Source organism: Microcaecilia unicolor, chromosome 12 (genome assembly GCF_901765095.1).
Source record: "Microcaecilia unicolor chromosome 12, aMicUni1.1, whole genome shotgun sequence".
Lineage (NCBI taxonomy): Eukaryota > Metazoa > Chordata > Amphibia > Gymnophiona > Siphonopidae > Microcaecilia > Microcaecilia unicolor.
Window position 1 is genome coordinate 79890532 of NC_044042.1, and position 18897 is coordinate 79909428.

The 18897-nt window shown below is 44.1% G+C and overlaps 1 protein-coding gene across 9 annotated transcripts in view; it reads left to right on the forward strand.

The window, feature by feature from the left end:
- Positions 1-18897, forward strand: part of DCAKD (dephospho-CoA kinase domain containing) — a 39683-nt gene that overhangs the window by 10729 nt on the left and 10057 nt on the right. For all 9 annotated transcript variants that reach the window (XM_030220659.1, XM_030220658.1, XM_030220656.1 and 6 more), the window contains 3 exons: positions 2540-2657; positions 3188-3391; positions 17863-17950. In XM_030220659.1, the coding sequence (XP_030076519.1) occupies positions 2546-2657; positions 3188-3391; positions 17863-17950 (404 nt within the window). In that variant the 5' untranslated portion in view covers positions 2540-2545. The remainder of the gene's footprint in view (positions 1-2539; positions 2658-3187; positions 3392-17862; positions 17951-18897) is intronic.

Below are 18897 nucleotides of genomic sequence, written 5' to 3' on the forward strand. Positions count from 1 at the left end.
TTTATACATCCCTTCTGTTTGTCCTTTCTTTTCTGAAGGCTTAAGTTTCTCACAGCTTCTTTCAGCCAGTCCATCGTATTGATACCAAAATCAAACAGTTTCATTGCTAGTAGTGTTCAGTCTTCTGCTGTCTCCTTGTGTTGCGGCATTTTTCTTGCCTGAGTTCCTCTGGCTTCTCTTTCCACCGTTGGTTACCTTCTATCTGGTCATGTGCACCTGCGTGTGTATTGGTGGCTCTTTCACCTCTTCCAAGGCCAGCCTTTTGAATTTCACTTATTGCCTCTACTAGTGTGCTAGCCGACCAGGTGACACTTTTGACAGTGAAGGAGAGGCCAAATGCAAATAATCACAGGTTGTGATTTAACCAAATGATCCCTTCTACGAGTTCAGTCATGTTTTGTAGATGGCCACAGAGGGGAATTTATTTAAACATGCAGACAGCTGCATATCCATGTAAAAATCTTTGAAAATTGCTCTTATTGTTGGAATGGATTTAATTGAATTAAATAGTTGAAGTGATTACTTATATTGGGCCCCGCAAATTCCCGCACTAAGCGCTAAACCTGAATATTCAATGCCTGGCTGTCACAGGCACCCTTTCAGTATTGGCTGGTTTGAACATAACCAGCTAGGTCAATATTCAGACTTAGCTGGTTATGTTTATACCGGCCAAAGATATCCCATTTATTTATGCAGCCAAATATAGCTGCTAAAGGGCTGAAAATCGACAGATAGCTGGTTATATCAGCAGGTATAACCTGCTAACTGGTGATATTCAGCGGGAGATACTGGCTATCTCCCTCTGAATATCGCCAGATAGCTAGTTATGGGGCATTTAACTGGCCAGGTGCCAATTCTGTACAGTTAAATGCTTTTGAATATGGGGGGGGGGGGGGGAGGTGTGGATTGTGCTTAACCATAATCCAGTTCAAGGCAGAATATAAAAACACAAAACAACACCTAATGTGCCACAGAAATCAGATGGATACACAATTTCACAAATACAAAATATAATAACTAAAAATTAACCCTCTCCTCAGTTCTAATCCATATAAAATCACATTAATACAAAATTCTAATAGTCTAAAGAACCTCAACCCCCTCATCAATATGCTCTATTTATTTATGTGTCTATAACATCTTGGCACAAAGTTATTTAAAGTAGTTTACAAAATGCATCTTCTTTGTGAGTATCCTCCACACCCAGAAGATACTGGTCTATAATATGCCAGTTTTCACCTTTCTAGCTAAGATCAATTGATTTAAAGCATTCTTCATTTTTTCATATGTGTTTGTGTCTAGATCAGCCATTCCCAACCCAGTCCTTGGGGCATACTTAGTCTCATTAGGTTTTCAGAATGTCCACAATGAATATGCATGCGAGAGATTTGCGTGCACTGCCTCAATTGCATACAAATCTAACTCATGAATATTCATCATGGATAGCCTGAAAACCTGTTGGGACTAGGTATGCTCTGAGGACTAGGTTGGGAATGACTGGTCTGTAAATCCATGAAAGCTGAACTGAAATATTGGGCAGATTTGCACGTTTTTCAAGCCAGGCCTTGGGACACACCCAGCCATTGAGGGTTTCAGGATACCCACAGTGAATATGCATGATATAAATTTGCATACAATGGAGACAGTGCATGCAAATCTACTTCATTAAGGATATCTTGAAAACCAGACTGGCTAGGTATGTCCCAAAGATTGGGTTGAGAATCCCTGCCCTATGTAAATCAAGTGCTGTCATTAATAAAATCTGTAAGATTGCTATATTTGGTTCCTCACTCTGTTCATAAAATTCTGCTATTTGTAATACAGCCTTATGTACTAATGAATGATATTAACAGCATAAGCAGAGGAACAGGGTAGGCCACTGGGGTCATGATCTCCCCAGTATTTTTCCCAACAGATCATCAGCTCCTAGAAAGCTTGGGGGTAGGGCCAGAGACTGGTTGGTTTGGTCCTTCCATACAAAAAACGTGTTCCGTTGCCCCTATGTTAGTCAATGTTTTTGACAAAATTTGGACTTTTTGGATTTGGTGGCCATCATGCTATAGTCTGTAGCCACCATTGTTTTCTAGTCACTGGGCTTATTCCAATCGAGGCTGAGTTTTTAGCCCTCTGCAGGCAGTGAGGAACAAGCCGCACCAAGATATGGCTAATGTGAAAATCTAAAATATAACAAAAGGAAAGAAATACGTTTCCTTGAGATCTCCATTGGTCTTCATGTTTCCAGTTTCATCAGTTCTGCTGAACGTTTGAAATAACAAAAATGTGGGTACACATGGGCTATGAGTATAGGTGCCCATAGAGATCCATATTAAGGGGATGAGCCTGAGGTAGTCTTGGTTTACTCCTTTTGCATATGGAGAGATGTAGTCCTGCTTTAGAGAAATCACTAGGAAATTCAGGATTGCATCACCCTGCATGCAATGGGGCAAAACCAAGCCTTTCCCTTTTGACATGGAACTATATGGTCACCCTAGGCATGAATGAAGTCTTGTCAATGAAACAGGTTCTTTATGTTTTGCAGGGCAGAATGTTCCTGGTTGGTCTTACAGGTGGGATTGCTTCAGGAAAAAGCACGGTGGTGACTGTGTTTCAGGAGCTGGGCTGTGCAGTGATTGATGCAGATGTCATAGCCCGACAAGGTTTTTAAAAATGTCTTATTTTGTAGGTGTGTTTGCTAGAGTGAGAGCATCTGTTGTGGAAGGCATATCTGTATATGTGTCTGTTTAGATTAAGCGTACACTTGCGACCACATACCCTGACTGTATGTGCCGTAAGGTAGGTTGTAGAAGGAAAGCAGGAATCCATACTGCTACTAGTGGTTCTGGTTCCTGCCATCTTCATAGTAGTGAAGGGATTGGAAGGAGCAGCAGGAGTCTGGGATGCTGGTGCTCCAGATGTCTGCCTGCCCTGTGGCACTTTTGGGAACTTTTGGTTGGACTGTGGAAGGGATATATGCATCCATGCAATTCTTCCAGTGTGTACTTTATACGGCAAATGCATTTTGTAAACGCCTATTTGAGAACACTCACACGGTGCAAGTAAGTCTCTCTGAGTAACTCTAATCTCTTGCTTGGATAGATTTCTGGTGGAGAAGGAACATGCTAACCCTCTTAAATTATGCAGAGCATAATTTGCTTTGTTCTTAATTTTTCCTTTATAAATTTTGCAGTGGTTCAGCCCAATGAGCCAGCTTACCAGCTGATCGTGCAGAAGTTTGGAAATGAGATTCTTCTAGAGAATGATGAGATAAATCGAGAAAAGCTAGGCAGCATCATATTCTCTAGCTCAGAGAAACGGCAGCTGCTGAACTCAATCATCCACCCACGCATACAGAAGGCCATGCTGAAGCAGATAATGAAATACTTTGTGCTTGGTAAGGCAACCAATGTATGCAGGAGATTATAATATGGCACTGGGAGATTTGTCAGCCAGTCAGATTTTCTCCTCTTTATGTTTTTGTTTTGCAAGTGTTTTTTGCATGTAAAGGTAAGAGATGACTGTTCTGTCTCACAAGATCAATAGAATTTACATCTCCAATTTTATGTTTATCAGTGGTTGCTATTCTGCCTTATCTGGTGCACAGGTCAAGGTAGTTGTATGTAAATCTTACCCTCTTACCCCAAAATTAAATGTGAAATCTGTTTGGCCATAGAAAATCACTCAACTTCATGTGGCGGTACTCTTGCCTTTTCAAAAATAATATGAATAAAAAGTTGAGAACTGGCTCGAGGTCACTACAATAACAATTTTAAAACAAAAGTAGTACAATAAGATGAAATCAGAAATCAAAATAGTTCTTCAGTAGATAACAAAACCTCCACTTTTAAATGTAAAAAAAAAGCCTAATAAGAGCCGGCCCCAAACAATTCAAGAAAGACCTTACGGACCAAGTAAACTATAGTCTCCAAAGTGGTTTATTCCCCACGAATAAAGGAAACATCCTACTCACTCCTCTGCCAAAAGACGTCAAGAAAAGCATAATTATCGACCAGTTGCATCTATCCCGCTCATAACCAAAATAATAGAGGGCATAGTTACGAAACAACTCACTGATTATCTAACTAAACACTCAATTCTACACGAGTCACAATTAGGATTTCGATCAAATCACAGTACCGAAACTTTACTAGTGGCGGCAATGAGCTCATTCAAAAAAACAATTGCTACTGGTAAGAACATACTCGTACTACAATTTGACATGTCAAGCACCTTCGCCATGGTGGATCATGGAGTACTACTTCATAGAATACTTCGGAGTCGGAGGCCCAGTCCTCAAGTGGTTCGAGGGATTCCTCACCACCAGATCCTTCCAAGTAATTACTGACGCAGAAAGATCACCTCCATGGACACCAGAATGCGGAGTTCCACAAGGTTCCCCCCTCTCACCAACCATTTTCAACCTAATGATGATACCTCTAGCCAAATTATTAGCCGATCAAAACCTTAACCCTTATATATATGCTGACGATGTCACGATCTACATCCCGTTTAAACACAACCTAAACGAAATCACCAACGAGATCAACCAAAGTTTCAGAACCATGCATAGTTGGGCAGACTCATTCCAGCTAAAACTCAATGCCTAGTACTCACTTCACAATACAACACAAACAATTACTCCACTATAACCACACCATACTGCACCCTACCTATATCAGAAAACCTGAAGATTCTTGGAGTCACCATCGACCGAAACCTCACTCTTGATACCCACGTGAAGAACACGACAAAAAAGATGTTCTACTCGATGTGGAAACTCAAAAGAGTTAAGCCTTTCTTCCCGAGAAACGTTTTCCGTACTTTGGTACAGTCTATGGTAATTAGTCACCTGGACTACTGCAACACTCTCTACTCTGGCTGCAAAGAACAAACTATTAAGAAACTCCAAACAGCCCAAAACACCGCAGCCAGACTCATATTTGGAAAACCCAAATACGAAAGTGTGAAACCCTTAAGAGAAAAACTTCACTGGCTTCCACTCAAGGAACGCATTGAATTCAAGATCTGCACGATCGTACACAAGATCATCAACGCAGATGCCCCACCGTACATGTCTAACCTTGTGGACCTACCGCCCAGAAATGCCAAGAGATCAGCCCGCAAATTCCTCAACCTGAATTTCCCCAGTTGCAAAGGACTCAAATATAAGCAGGCATACGCCTCTACCTTCTCCTTCAGAAGTACACAGATATGGAATGGGTTACCCCCAGCCCTAAAAACCATGGACAATCTAAGCAACTTTCGCAAATCTCTGAAAACACATCTCTTCAATAAAGCCTACAAAAAGAACCCTTGAAGACATAAATTCACCCCTAATCTATCCTATCTAACACTATCCTCTCTAATTCCACATCCATTTTCTGCATACTTTCGATTGTATCCATTATTCTGTCATGGCTCTGTCATAACAACACTCTGTAAGCCACATTGAGCCTGCAAATAGGTGGGAAAATGTGGTGTACAAATGCAATAAATAATAAAAATAATAATAAAATCAGTCAGTGGCCTGACTTGTTTTTGCATGACTGCCGGAATCAAGGGCCTATGTTGAGACAAAATAAAGTATTTCGACAGATCAGAAAAAAGGGAGCAAGGAGGTTACTCCCTTCCCCCTCCTCTTTTTCCTGACATTATTGGGCTCATTTTCGAAAGAGAAGGATGCCCATCTTTCAACATAAATCGGAAGATGGATGTCCTCCCAGGGTCGTCCAAATCGGTATAATCGAAAGCCGATTTTGGACGTCCCCAACTGCACTCCGTCGCAGGGACGGCCAAAGTTCAAGGGGACGTGTCGGAGGCGTAGCGAAGGCGGGACTTGGGCGTGCCTAACACTTGGACGTCCTTGACCCATAATCGAAAAAAAGAAGACTGTCCCTGACGAGCACTTGGACGTTTTCACCTGGGCTTATTTTTCTTACGACTAAGGCACAAGAAGGTGCCCGAACTGACCAGATGACCACCGGAGAGAATTGGGGATGACCTCCTGTTACTCCCCCCTGTGGTCACTAACCCCCTCCTACCCTCAAAAAACATCTTTATAAATATGTCGTGCCAGCCTCAGATGTCATACTCAGGTCCATGACAGCAGTATGCAGGTCCCTGGAGAAGTTTTAGTGGGTGAGTGCACTTCAGACAGGCGGACCCAGACCCATCCCCCCCCCCCCCCCCACCTGTTACGTTTGTGGAACAAACAGCGAGCCCTCCAAAACCCACCACAAACCCACTGTACCCACATCTAGGTGCCCCCCTTCAGCAGTAAGGGCTATGGTAGTTGCGTACGGTTGTGGTAGTGGGTTTTGGGGGGGCTCAGCACACAAGGTAAAGGAGCTATGTACCTGAGAGCAATTTATGAAGTCCACTGCAGTGCCCCCCTAGGGTGCCCGGTTGCTGTCCTGGCATGTCAGGAGGACCAGTGCACTACAAATGCTGGCTCCTCCCACGACCAAATGGCTTGCATTTGGTCATTTGAGATGGATGTCTTTGGTTTCGAAAACGCTGAAAATCAAAAACGACCATGTCTATGGACGTCCATCTCTAAGGACCACCAAATTTAAGGATTTGGACATCCCTGATGGTATTTTCAAAATGAAAGATGGACGTCCATCTTGTTTCGAAAATACAGGTTTCCCCGCCCCGGATGTTTTGCAAGGACGTCCAAATCGAAACGTGGACGTCCCTTTCGAAAATGCCCCTCCACGTCTCCCAGACATAACCTATGGGGAGGTTTGACAATATGTAAAGAATAAAAACAAATTACAATGGAAGAAAATTGTAAAATTGTTCTTGCAAAAATATATATATTACAAAAAAATAATTAAACCTCCCACATTGAGCCTGCAAAAGGTCGGGAAATGTGGGATACAAATGTAACAAATAATAAAAAGAAGATAGGGTCCAGATTACCTTGGAATACATAAAGCAGAGAGTGTGAATCTACTATGTAAAAGGGCACCCACTCACCACATTCAGTGCTGCTGCAAAAGAAAGAACCCAGCAGATAGGAGCCATGTACAAACAGACTATGCACAAAGCATGAGGTGTTTGAGGGTATATATTAGTCTCCAAAGACAAGCAGGTAAAATATTCTCACGTGTGGTTGATGTCATTCACGGAGCCTGGTGCGGACACTGCCAAGTTCACTGTCCCTTTAAATCTTTGATGTAGTGCCTGTACTGTGTGTGCACAGGTGCCTCCCCACCGGACGCGTGAGCATGGGACCAGCAGTCTATTGTTTTCCACGGAGTAGAGAAGTTGATTTTTTAAAATCTCTCCTCAGTGTGTCAAACATTTGCCTTTTTTGTGCCCTCCCTTTTAAGGGACTTTTTTTTCTTCATATTCTTCTTTTTTCAGTATTGTTGTTCAAAATTTTTTTTAATTCTCAGTTTTCATCCTTTCTGAGCCCTTGTTTTGCCCAGGAAACATCAGCTGTTTTCGGGTACGTAACTACTTGAGCTCCCTGGACCATAGAGCCTTTTGACCTAGCGTCTGCTGTCTTTTCCTCCATATTTATGAGGGTGCCGAATGACTTTAAGAAGTGTACTCAATGCAATAGGACAATTCCAGGCACAGCCCCCATAACTGGTGTGTTCTGTGTTTAGGTCCAGATCTCTGTGACATCTGCCTGTGCGTGCAAGTGAAGATCCTTAAAGCCTGCAGATTCCAGCGTGAAAAACATTTTGGCTGTGCATCCACATTGAACATGGCAGGGGATTTGGTACTTGATGTGGAACCTGCATTAGTATTGGCATCGACAACGGGTGCACGGACGTAGAATCAAGAAGGTCCAGCATTGGACTCATTACTGTGTACCAGTAAGGACTCTACGCCCTTGTCGTCGGTGCTGTTTGCATAGAGGGACATGCAGCCTAAAAAACATAAGAAGCATCGCCATCGTTCTCCATCCAGGCACTCTACCAACACCTCCCCTCCATTGACATCCTCGTTGCACAGAAAGTGTCCATGCTGCAGTGACTGCTCTCCTCCTCTCCAGCTCATTTCTCACTGAGAGCCTTTGAGGTCTTCAAGATCTCCTACGCCTACACTCAGGCTGCGTCCACACCGCTTTCTCAGCCGGTCCTGATGCCTACTCTTTATGAGGAAATCTGGGCTATGCTCAAAGACGAGCTTTTAGGGCTACTGCATTTGCAGTCCTATATAGGATTATAGGGTGCTTGTGCTAACCTCATCCCAGCCTATCGATGCATCAGAGAGACGGTCAGCGGAGAGGTTCCGCATGCAGGCTTGGCATTGACTGTCCAGTGCGGCATGAAACCAATTGACGTATACGTTGATATCACCAGAGGAACTTTCTTCAACTTCGGAGACTCATCTGCCTTGATGCACCTCAACGCAGAGCCAGTGCTCTAGTTAACACACTCTTCCACGTACTTCCCATGAGCATTACTTTGAAGATTCGGACTCTGACTTCTCCTGGGAGACGAATCAAGACCCACAAGACTTCTCAGCTGAGGAGTCCTATTGCATTTCATGTGATCTTTCTCTGCCACCTGAGAGACATAGGTCTCCTCCAGAGATTATTTCTTTTCCTGGCTTTGTCCGTGAGATGGCTCAAGCCACATCTTTCAAATTGGAAACAGAGGAAAAGCCTCATTCAGAACTTTTTGAAGTTCTAGATTATGACTCTCCTCCTAGAAAAGGAATCACTTTTCCATTTCATTTAGTTATGAAAAATACTCTACTCAAGAACTGGGAGACTCCACTGACAGTTCAGGTAGTCCCAAAGAAAATTTATACAATGTATAGGATACAGAAATCCACTGAATTTGAGAAAACAATTACGCCATCGTTCCCTAGTTGTGGAATTTTCCTTAAAGCGCACTCGCAGTGCAAGATCTCGTGCTTCTACTCCTCAAGGAAGAGAAATGAGAACATTACACTTTTTTTTGGGGGGGGGGGGCAGAAAACTTTTCAGACTTCAATGCTAAGCAATTGCATTTTGGATTATTAACTTTATTCCGCAATTTACTTAAAATCTCTAATTCAAAGTACGCTATCTTTTGTGGAATTCCTTCCCCTTGACAAAGATGAGTAATTCCATAAGCTTCACAGAAAACTTCTTGACTGTCGTGAATATCAGGCAAGACAGGCCTTTGATTTCTCTTCCTGTCTCTCTTGGTTCATGGTCTCTGACCTCAAATCTTCTATCCAGGAGTATCTAGAAGATGTCCCTTGTCGTGGAGAACTTGTTTGGCAACAGTCGAGGAAGTGGCTGATCTGATTTTACAAACATACAGATACTATATCCAGGCCCCAAACTGCTGCTGCTTCTTCTTCTTCTTCTAAAAGGTTTGCAGGAGGACATTAATGGCCTAGTATTCAGACCCGTGGGAGGGAGCCTGGCCAACTCCTGTGGTCGGCAGTCAGCCGGGATGTTTAATGCCGGGCCATTTCCAGTTGCTGACATTGAATTTCCGGTTTATTTTTGGCTGATTTAAACTGACAGAGTTAATATTCAAAGATGGCCGGTTTTATATTCAGAGATATTCCAACTATTTACATGGCCTGATGTGGCCGCTTACAGTAGTTGGCTATGCACTGAATATTCGGGAATAGCTGGCTATCTCTTAGCCATTAACAGAGAATATTCAGCAGGGGATAGCCGGTTATCCCCTGCTGAATATCGCTGGATAGCCAGTTAAGCTATTCCTGGCCGTTTAAATGGTTTTGAATATTGAGGGGGGGGGGTACTAATCACCATTACACTCCACCTCAAAGGACTATGCCCCAACACTCGCATCCAAGGCAGCAGCGGAGTCAAAAATCCCAGATACCCTCTCAGCCTAAGCAATAGCCTAATTTTTTGACTCCTTCCTAGAGAGCATTGTGGTCATAAGGAGGCCTCTCATAACCTCAAACCATTGGGTGCTACACCCCATTCAGCATGGCTGTTCTCTGCATTGGCAAAGAAGACCTCCTGACCATCCACCAAGAGAGTCTCATTTCAGCTCCCTCCAAATGAAATTATTTTGAGAAGAGCTCTTAGCCCTACTCTGGCAGAATGCAATAGAACCAGTTCTTCTGCTGGACAGGGGTCAAGGGTTCTTTTCCAGATATTTATTCATACCAAAAACGATGGGAGTACGTCCAGTTCTCGATCCTCAAGACTTATTTTCTACTCAAAAATTTTGCAGTGTGTCCCTTAGGTCACTACTTCCCATGATACAACTCAATGATTGGCTTTGCTCTCTAGATCTCAAGAATGCATGCATGCACATACCTATTGTCCCTGCACATAGAAAGTTCCTCCACTTTCACTGTGGAACTCTGCACTGTCAGTTGTAGGTTTTATCATTTGGCTTGGCCTCGGCTCCTCAGGTCTTCACGAAGTGTCTAGTAGCTGTAACACTTCGCAGGTGGAACATACACATTGTCCCCTACCTGGACAACTGGTTAATCAAGGCAGCCTCCCGAGAGTCAACAAGCACCTCCATTCAGTCTGCCATAAGGCTCCTGGAACTCCTTGGATTACATTTTCAACCAGTTTAGACCTTAGAGTTCATAGGGCTCTCTTCGATACTACTCAGGGATGAGCCTTCCTTCCTGAACCAGGGGCAAACAATGCACTACATCTCACCACTCAGATGTTCAAGTCCTCTGAAATATCTGCTCATCAGATGCTCTGCTTACTCGGTCACATGGCTTTAACCGTCCATATAACAACATTGGCTCATCTTCACTTCCGAATTCTTCTGTTGATACTTTCCTCTCCGTGGTCCAAAACCACAGGATTACTATTGGCTCATATTCAAATCACACCACAGCTACACCACTCTACAGTGGTGGATGGTGTCCCAGAATCTTACCCGGGGCCTTCCGTTCCAACCCCTTTCACATCACAAGGTCCTCATCACAGATACCACCATGACAATTTGGGAAGCACATCCCGCCAAATGGAGGGGCATAATTGAACGGGGCGCCCAAATTTCCCTGAGGGTGTCCCCACAGGACGGCCCTGTGAAGGGGCGGGGAAATCGCTATTATCGAAACAAGATGGGCTTCCATCTTTTGTTTCGATAATACGGTCGGGGACGCCCAAATCTCAACATTTAGGTCGACCTTAGAGATGGTCGTCCCCGATTTTTGGCGATAATGGAAACCAAGGACGCCCATCTCAAAAATGACCAAATCCAAGGCATTTGGTCATGGGAGGAGCCAGCATTTGTAGTGCACTGGTCCCCTTCACATGCCAGGACACCAACCAGGCACCCTTGGGGGCACTGCAGTGGACTTCACAAATTGCTCCCAGGTGCATAGCTCCCTTACCTTGTGTGCTGAGCCCCCCCCCCCAAAAAAAAAAAAACCCACTCCCCACAACTGTACACCACTACCATAGCCCTAAGGGGTGAAGTGGGGCACCTGCATGTGGGTACAGTGGGTTTCGGGTGGGTTTTGAAGGGCTCACATTTACCTGCACAAGTGTAACAGGTGGGGGGGGGGGGGGGTGGGCCTGGGTCCACCTGGCTGAAGTGCATTGCACCCACTAAAACTGCTCTAGGGACCTGCATACTGCTGTCATGGAGCTGGATATGACATTTGAGGCTGGCAAAAAAGTTAAAAAATTTTTATTTTAGGGTGGGAGGGGGTTGGTGACCACTGGGGGAGTAAGTGGAGGTCATCCCCAATTCCCTCTGGTGGTCTGGTCAGTTTGGGCACCTTTTTGAGGCTTGGTCATGAAAAAAAATGGACCAAGTAAAGTCTACCAAATGCTCGTTAAGGACGCCGTTCTTTTTTCCATTATCGGCTGAGGATGCCCATCTCTTAAGCATGCCCCAGTCCCGCTTTTGCTACACCTCCGACATAACCCTGTGAACTTTGGTCATCCCCGCGACGGATTGCAGTTGAGGACGCCCAAAATTGGCTTTCAATTATGCCGATTTGGGCGACCCTGAGAGAAGGACGCCCATCTCCCGATTTGTGTCGGAAGATGGGCACCCTTCTCTTTCGAAAATGCCCCTGATAGGGTTCTTGGTCCCAGCATGAGAAACATCGTATCAACCTGGAATTGTGAGCTGTTTGGAATGCTCTCAAAACCTTCCAGGACTGTATTCTTGGTCAGGTAATACTTGTTCGTATGGACAATCAGATAGCAATGTATTACCTGAACAAACAGGGAGGGACAGGTTCTTACCATCTTTGTTGACAAGCAATCCAGATAAGGACTTGGGCAGCTTCTCGAAACATCTCTATAAAAACTGTTTAGCTATCTGGCAAACAGAATACTGTAGCAGACAAGCTGAGCAGAGTCTTCATCCTCACAAATGGTCCCTCAGCACGTCTGTAGTTCGTCGAATATTCCAGCAGTGGGGGACCCCGGTGATAGACCTCTTTGCTTCTCCTCAGAGCAACAAGTTCCCTGCTTTTGTTCCCAAATATATGCTCTCAACTGTACAGTCCCAGATGCCTTCTTGCTCCACTGGGGAACAGACCTTCTATACGTTTCCCCCCCCCCCCCCCCCCCCACTACCTCCTCATAGGGAAAACTTTTCTCAAACTGCGTTAAGACCAGGGGACCATGATTCTAAGAGCTCCCTACTGGCTGTGTCAAATCTGTTTGCCCCTTCTCCTAAAGTTATCGTCCAGGGAACCATTGAAGTTTGATCCTTTTCCAACCCTAATAACACAGAACGAGGGGTTGGTCTCTCCTTCATCCAGACCCTCGCTCTCTAGCCCTGACAGCTTGGTTCCTGATTACATAGATTTACGTTCCTTCAACCTTCCTGACGCAGTTTGTAGAATACTCCTGGCCTCTAGGAAATAATCTGCGTGAAAATATTACAGCTTTTAAAGTGGAAAAGATTTTTGTTCTGGTGCTCGGCCAGAGCACTTGATCCTGCTATGAGTTCTCTACCTACCCTTATAGAGTACCTCCTCCACCTTTCAGATTCTGGCCTCAAAACTAACTCAGTCAGGGTACATTTGAGTGTCACCAGTGCTTTTCATTCTAACGTTGATAATAGCCACTTTCAGTTCTTCCCTTAATAGATTCGTGAAAAGTTTGATTCATACCAGAACTCCTATCAAACCACCTCCGGTGGCATGGAATCTCAATGTCATCCTAACAGCTCTTATGAAACCTCCGTTTGAACCGCTTTGTTCCTTTTCTCTAAAGTTCCTTACATATAAGGTAGTGTTTTTAATAGCTCTTACCTGTGCAAGAAGTATTGGTGAGCTTCAAGCCCTTGTGGCAGACCTACCTTACACCAGGTTCTATCATGACAGGGTTGTACTCTGAACCCACCCCAAATTCCTTCCTAAAGTGATATTGAAGTTCCATCCATCTCAATCAGTCCATTGTATTACCTCTCGTCTTCCCTAAACCACACTGTAATCCTGGCAAAGCCACACTGCTTTCTTTATTTCAAGTGTGCTCTAGCATACTATGTAGAATGGACAAAACCTCATAGGAAGTTCTCCCAGCTTTTTGTGTCCTTAAACCCTAACAGATTGAGGATTCCAGTTACCAAACATACAATCTCAATTTGGCTGGCTGATTGTATCTCCTACATGAATACCTGGCTGAGTCACTGCTCTCAATGTAACAGCCGTGGCAGTTTCAGTAGCCCATTTCTGCTCTGTCTCCATTGAAAATGTTTGCAAGGCAGCAACATGGTCTTCCATTCACACCTTCACTGGAGCAGCATTCTAGGTGGGATAGCTAGTTTGGACTAGCAGTCCCACAGAATCTTTTTACTACTTAAAATTCAATTCCGCCCTACTTGTTTCCACCAGGCTAATTTTCTGTTTAGTTGTAAAATTGATTTATGTTGTGAGCCTGGTAGCTAGTGAGTCCCACATGTGAGAATTATTATGCCTGCTTGTCCTATGAGAAAGCTAAGTTACTTACCAGTAGCAGGTGTTGTCTAAGGACAGCAGATATATATTCTCACATCCCTCCCGCCTCCCCTTGTAGTTGTCTCCTTAGCTTTAGTACTGGACTGCGCTCAAGCATCAGGCAGTAAGGCATCCACGTATGCGCGGTGAGGGCACTGCTTCAAAGATTTAAAGTGACAGTGCACTTGGCAGTGTCTGCACCAGGCTCCGTGGATGATGGCACCTACATAAGAGAATATATGCCTGCTGTCCTCGGAGAACACCTGCTACAGGTAAATAACTTAGCTGCATGTTCAGACCAGTGGGTTGGGAACCAGAAAGCCCAGGTTTAAATTCCACAGCAGCTCCTTGTGTCCTTTGACAAGTCACTTAAATCTCCATTGCTTGGAGAAAGCAGTGGAAAATCATTCCTATATTGTGCCAAGAAAACCATGAGGGGGGAAGAGGGTCCCTCATTGTGTGGTCGCCTGAAGTTGGCTGAGCTGGAGGGCACATCTGGATTAACATGTTCAACTCAGATCAGTCCTTCATAAGTATAATATTGAAACCAGTTGGGAGCCATATATGACCAGCTTCTGCCAAAACAATTAGGACCATCACTAACACAGGTGTAATTAGGAGCAAGGGGTACCAGAGCAGATCCTAAATTATAGAGGCAACCACAGTGCTAACAAAAAACAATTGTTCAAGTTAAACACCCAAATTACTAGTTCTGAAGGATGCTTCTGCCCCAACCCATAAGTACATAAGTAATGCCACACTGGGAAAAGACCAAGGGTCCATCGAGCCCAGCATCCTGTCCACGACAGCGGCCAATCCAGGCCAAGGGCACCTGGCAAGCTTCCAAAACATACAGACAATCTACATGTTATTCCTGGAATTGTGGATTTTCCCAAGTCCATTTAGTAGTGGTTTATGGACTTGTCCTTTAGGAAACTGTCTAACCCCTTTTTAAACTCTGCCAAGCTAACTGCTTTCACCACGTTCTCCGGCAACGAATTCCAGAGTTTAATTATGCGTTGGGTGAAGAAATATTTTCTCTGATTTGTTTTAAATTTACTACACTGTAGTTTCATCGCATGCCCCCTAGTCCTTCTATTTTTGGAAAGTGTGAACAGATGCTTCACATCCACCTGTTCCACTCCACTCATTATTTTATATACCTCTATCATGTCTCCCCTCAGCCGTCTCTTCTCCAAGCTGAAAAACATTCACAAAATAAATTCAAAGGGATTGATATTCAGCAGCACTCATCTGTGTAGGGAGTGGCTCCTGCCTGGGTAGGTGTTACTCAGCAGGGCCAGCTATGGATTTTCTGGATAAGGCGGCTGGAAATTATCACTGACTGCCCCGGGAAATGGTGCTGGGATGGTCCAGACAGCTAAGGTAATGGCAATATTTAGTTCGCTAATGGGGTAAGTAGCTGGATAAAGTTAGGACAGTAAAAAGGCTGTCCACCCGGGTAACAGTCTGTGTTGATGACCACATTGTACCTGGATATTCGGCACCGGTATCTGGGTCCATTTTGGTGCTGAATATCCAGGCATAAAAAGCCTGTGGGGGCTGACATTTCAAAGTGTTGATCACCAAGGGCTGAATATTGAAGGCATAGTTCATATCTTACAGAACCTCTTCTCAAGTTGCTTGTATATAAGGCTCAGTAGCATGCTAAAACTCCTGCACCTACAGGTGATATGACAGCTGCCCTCAACTTGGGCTATGTACAGCTCAAAGCTTTAAAATAAAAAAAAAAAAGAACTTAAAATATGATCTTTTTTTTTTTTTAAATGCCCTGTGTAATGAGAAGAGTAATATGTGGAAGAGCAAGCTAATTTGAAAGCTAGGAAGGAGAAGGGGGGGGGGGGGGAAGGTGAGACCTAACTTGTATATTGGGATCCTTAAGTATTTTGACATTTCAACACAATCCTGAAAAGGGTAGTGAGTGTGGAAGGCTCAAGTTCTTTGTCTGCAGAAAAGGAGTCAGCATTCCCTGAGTAGCAGGTTTTTTTTGTTGTTGTTGTTTTGCATTTCTTTTTTAATGCATCCTCCAGGATTTAGAGAACCATTGAGCTGCTTTTGTTGGGATTTCCCAGCTTATAATGTCATGTGCCTTGGGTGTTCTTATATCAGCCCTGATAAGAGAAAAAGGCTCACAATATTTGTGATCCTTTAAGACTTGTTTTACTCCTGATAAACATAACAAATACCGCTGTCAAACTCTGAAGAAGCCAAAGTGCCAGATAAGGCCAGCTGCATGTCAGTAAGTGCCAACAAAGATAGAAAGATGCATCTGTAGAGGAGTCTATTCACAGCTTCTAGTCCTGAGCACTTTGACAGTCAAGTAGCTTGCTGACATACCAAAGAGAATGCTTTCAGGATGCAGAAGGAGTACAATATAGGTTTTAGCCGTTGAAGTATAAATGTATCATTTACTTTCGTTTTATGGTAGATAAGTCTCAGGAGCATGGAACACTTCTGCAAAGTCACTGCTATTAAAGTTGGAATCAGTAGGGAGGTGCTTTCATTTTTTTTTTTCCATTATTTATCACATGCTAGCATGCTCTAGTATGCATTAAATCAGTGGTTCCCAAACCTGGACCTGGAGACACCCCAGCCAGTCAGGTTTTCAGGATACCCACAATGAATATTCATGAGAGATTTGCATGCAGTGGAGGTAGTGCATGCAAATCTCTCTCATTAATATTCATTGTGGATATAAGAAAGCCTGACTGGCTCGTCTGCCTGCAGGGCCAGGTTTGGGAACCACTGCATTAAATCATGTTAACATACACACAGAAACAGCAATAAAAAATTTTGGCTGTACCTCCCTAGGAATTCATGACCCGTGGACTCGGTTCACTGGCAGTCAGAAATCTTTTTAAAACTGACATTGGCGTTGAATATCTGGTGCTAATTTGTTCTGTGCTATCTGCTGGAGCTTATGCAGGTCCCAGCAAACATTCAGCCGGGACCCATGTAAGATATTTATGCGGGTCCCAGCTGGGACCCATGTAATGATATGTGGCTAGGTCCCCCCCCCCCCCTAGATAAACATCCAGATGTCCTGTCCCCCCAAGGGATCACGATGGGCCAGCCTAGCCACCCGATCCCTTGTAGTAATGGACAGGAGCAATGCCTACTTGCTCCTGCCTGTCAAGGCTGCCTCTTCAAAATGGCTGCTGTGATATCTAGCAGCAGTCTCATGGCAGCATAAGCTATCTAGCAGCAGTCTCATGGTAGTTAAATAGTACCATAAGATACTATTTAACTACCGTGAGACTGCTGCTAGAGGCCATAGCAGCCATTTTGAAGAGGCAGCCATGAAGGGGAAGGAGCAAGTGGGCATCACTCCTGCCCATTTCTCAATAGACTACCAGGGATTAGACAGGTAGGCCTGTGGCAGTCCTGGGGGGGGGGGGGGGGGGATGGTGTCCAGGGGGACATTCTGGGGGGGGGGGGAATTGGGACTTGGAAATTATGCAGGTGCTGGCTGCTATTCAGTACCAGCAAGTGCATAGTTGAATGACCAAAGTTAGGATTGCTATTTTTGCAAGCACCAGCAGTGAATATTGCTGTGAGCTGTCCTCTGACTCCATCCTGGCACTACTCCTTTCGGGTCAGAGCCGATATTCAGCAGCATTGCCTGAATAAGTGCTGCTAATATTGGCAGCTGGCCTGCAGAATGTGATTCAAGCAGACAAAACTTTCTCCTGCCCGCATAAATCATTTTTGAATTTTGACCGGTATATGTCCAGATTTGGAATATAAACTTGTTGTAGCAAATAGATTATATCCATGGTTACATACATTGATAGTATAATATATACTACCAATGTATGTAACCATGGCTACAATATATTATGTACTATATAATATATCCATATATAGTATATAATGTATACATATCAATACTAGTTCATGGCAGGGATACGTTATTGCAGAAGCATTGCTACTGAAGCACAGTCTTTGCTATTTTATTTCTTCCCCTCCCAGGTTACCGCTATGTTATTCTGGACATCCCACTGCTGTTTGAGACAAATAAACTGAAGAGGTTTATGAAACACACTGTTCTGGTTTACTGGTATGTCGGGTTAGTTTGCCAAGTCCTCATGAAATGATCTTTTTAAGAGAAATCAGAAAGATGTGATGAATTTATAAGATAATGAGCTGCGACAGACTGTGATTTTGTGCCTTCACCTCCCCTTTTGTGTGTTTTAAAACATTTTATTATAATTTCCAAAGCTAAATGCAAAATCATACCAAATATAATAATAACCAAACACAATAAACCAAATAAATGATTCTTGAGAGGATTTCTTTGGAGTTTTAACACATAATCCCACTTAAAGAGCGTATCGTGTTCAAGACCAGCACGATTGTTCATAAAATCATTTACGGAGATGCCCCGACCTACATGCTAGACCTTGTGGACCTCCCACCCAGAAATGCTAAAAGATCTGCCCGCACTTTTCTTAATCTACACTTCCATATCATCAAGCTGATCAATCCATAGACTGGTGGGTTGTGTCCATCTACCAGCAGGTGGAGATAGAGAGCAAACTTTTGCCTCCCTATATGTGGTCATGTGCTGCCGGAAACTCCTCAGTATGTTCTCTATCTCAGCAGGTGGTGGTCACACACAGCAGCAGCTCTGGCTAGGCCTCCAAGCCTAATTTTTAGGTTTTGTTGAGTGCCTGGGGTTGAGGGCTCTTTTGAGCAAGTGCAAACCTGGTGGTGCCAGGTCCCTCCTTTTCTCCCCCCTCCCGCTGGCTCCGTTAAAAAAAAAAAAAAAAAAAAATTTTGAACGTCCTTAAAGGCGTTTATTTCGACGTTTATTTAAACGTTTATTGCAGCTACTCACTGGGACACCAGGTCGTTACAGCTCGGAGCGGACAGCAGGTAATTTTTACCTTTTTATAGCGGGCAGGGGGTTCCCCAATTTATCTCCACGTGGCATATGGCGTCGGAGGGCGAGGGCGTAAAGAGTCGCTCCCCGGATCGCTTGGGCGCTTCTAGAGGGGATGCGGG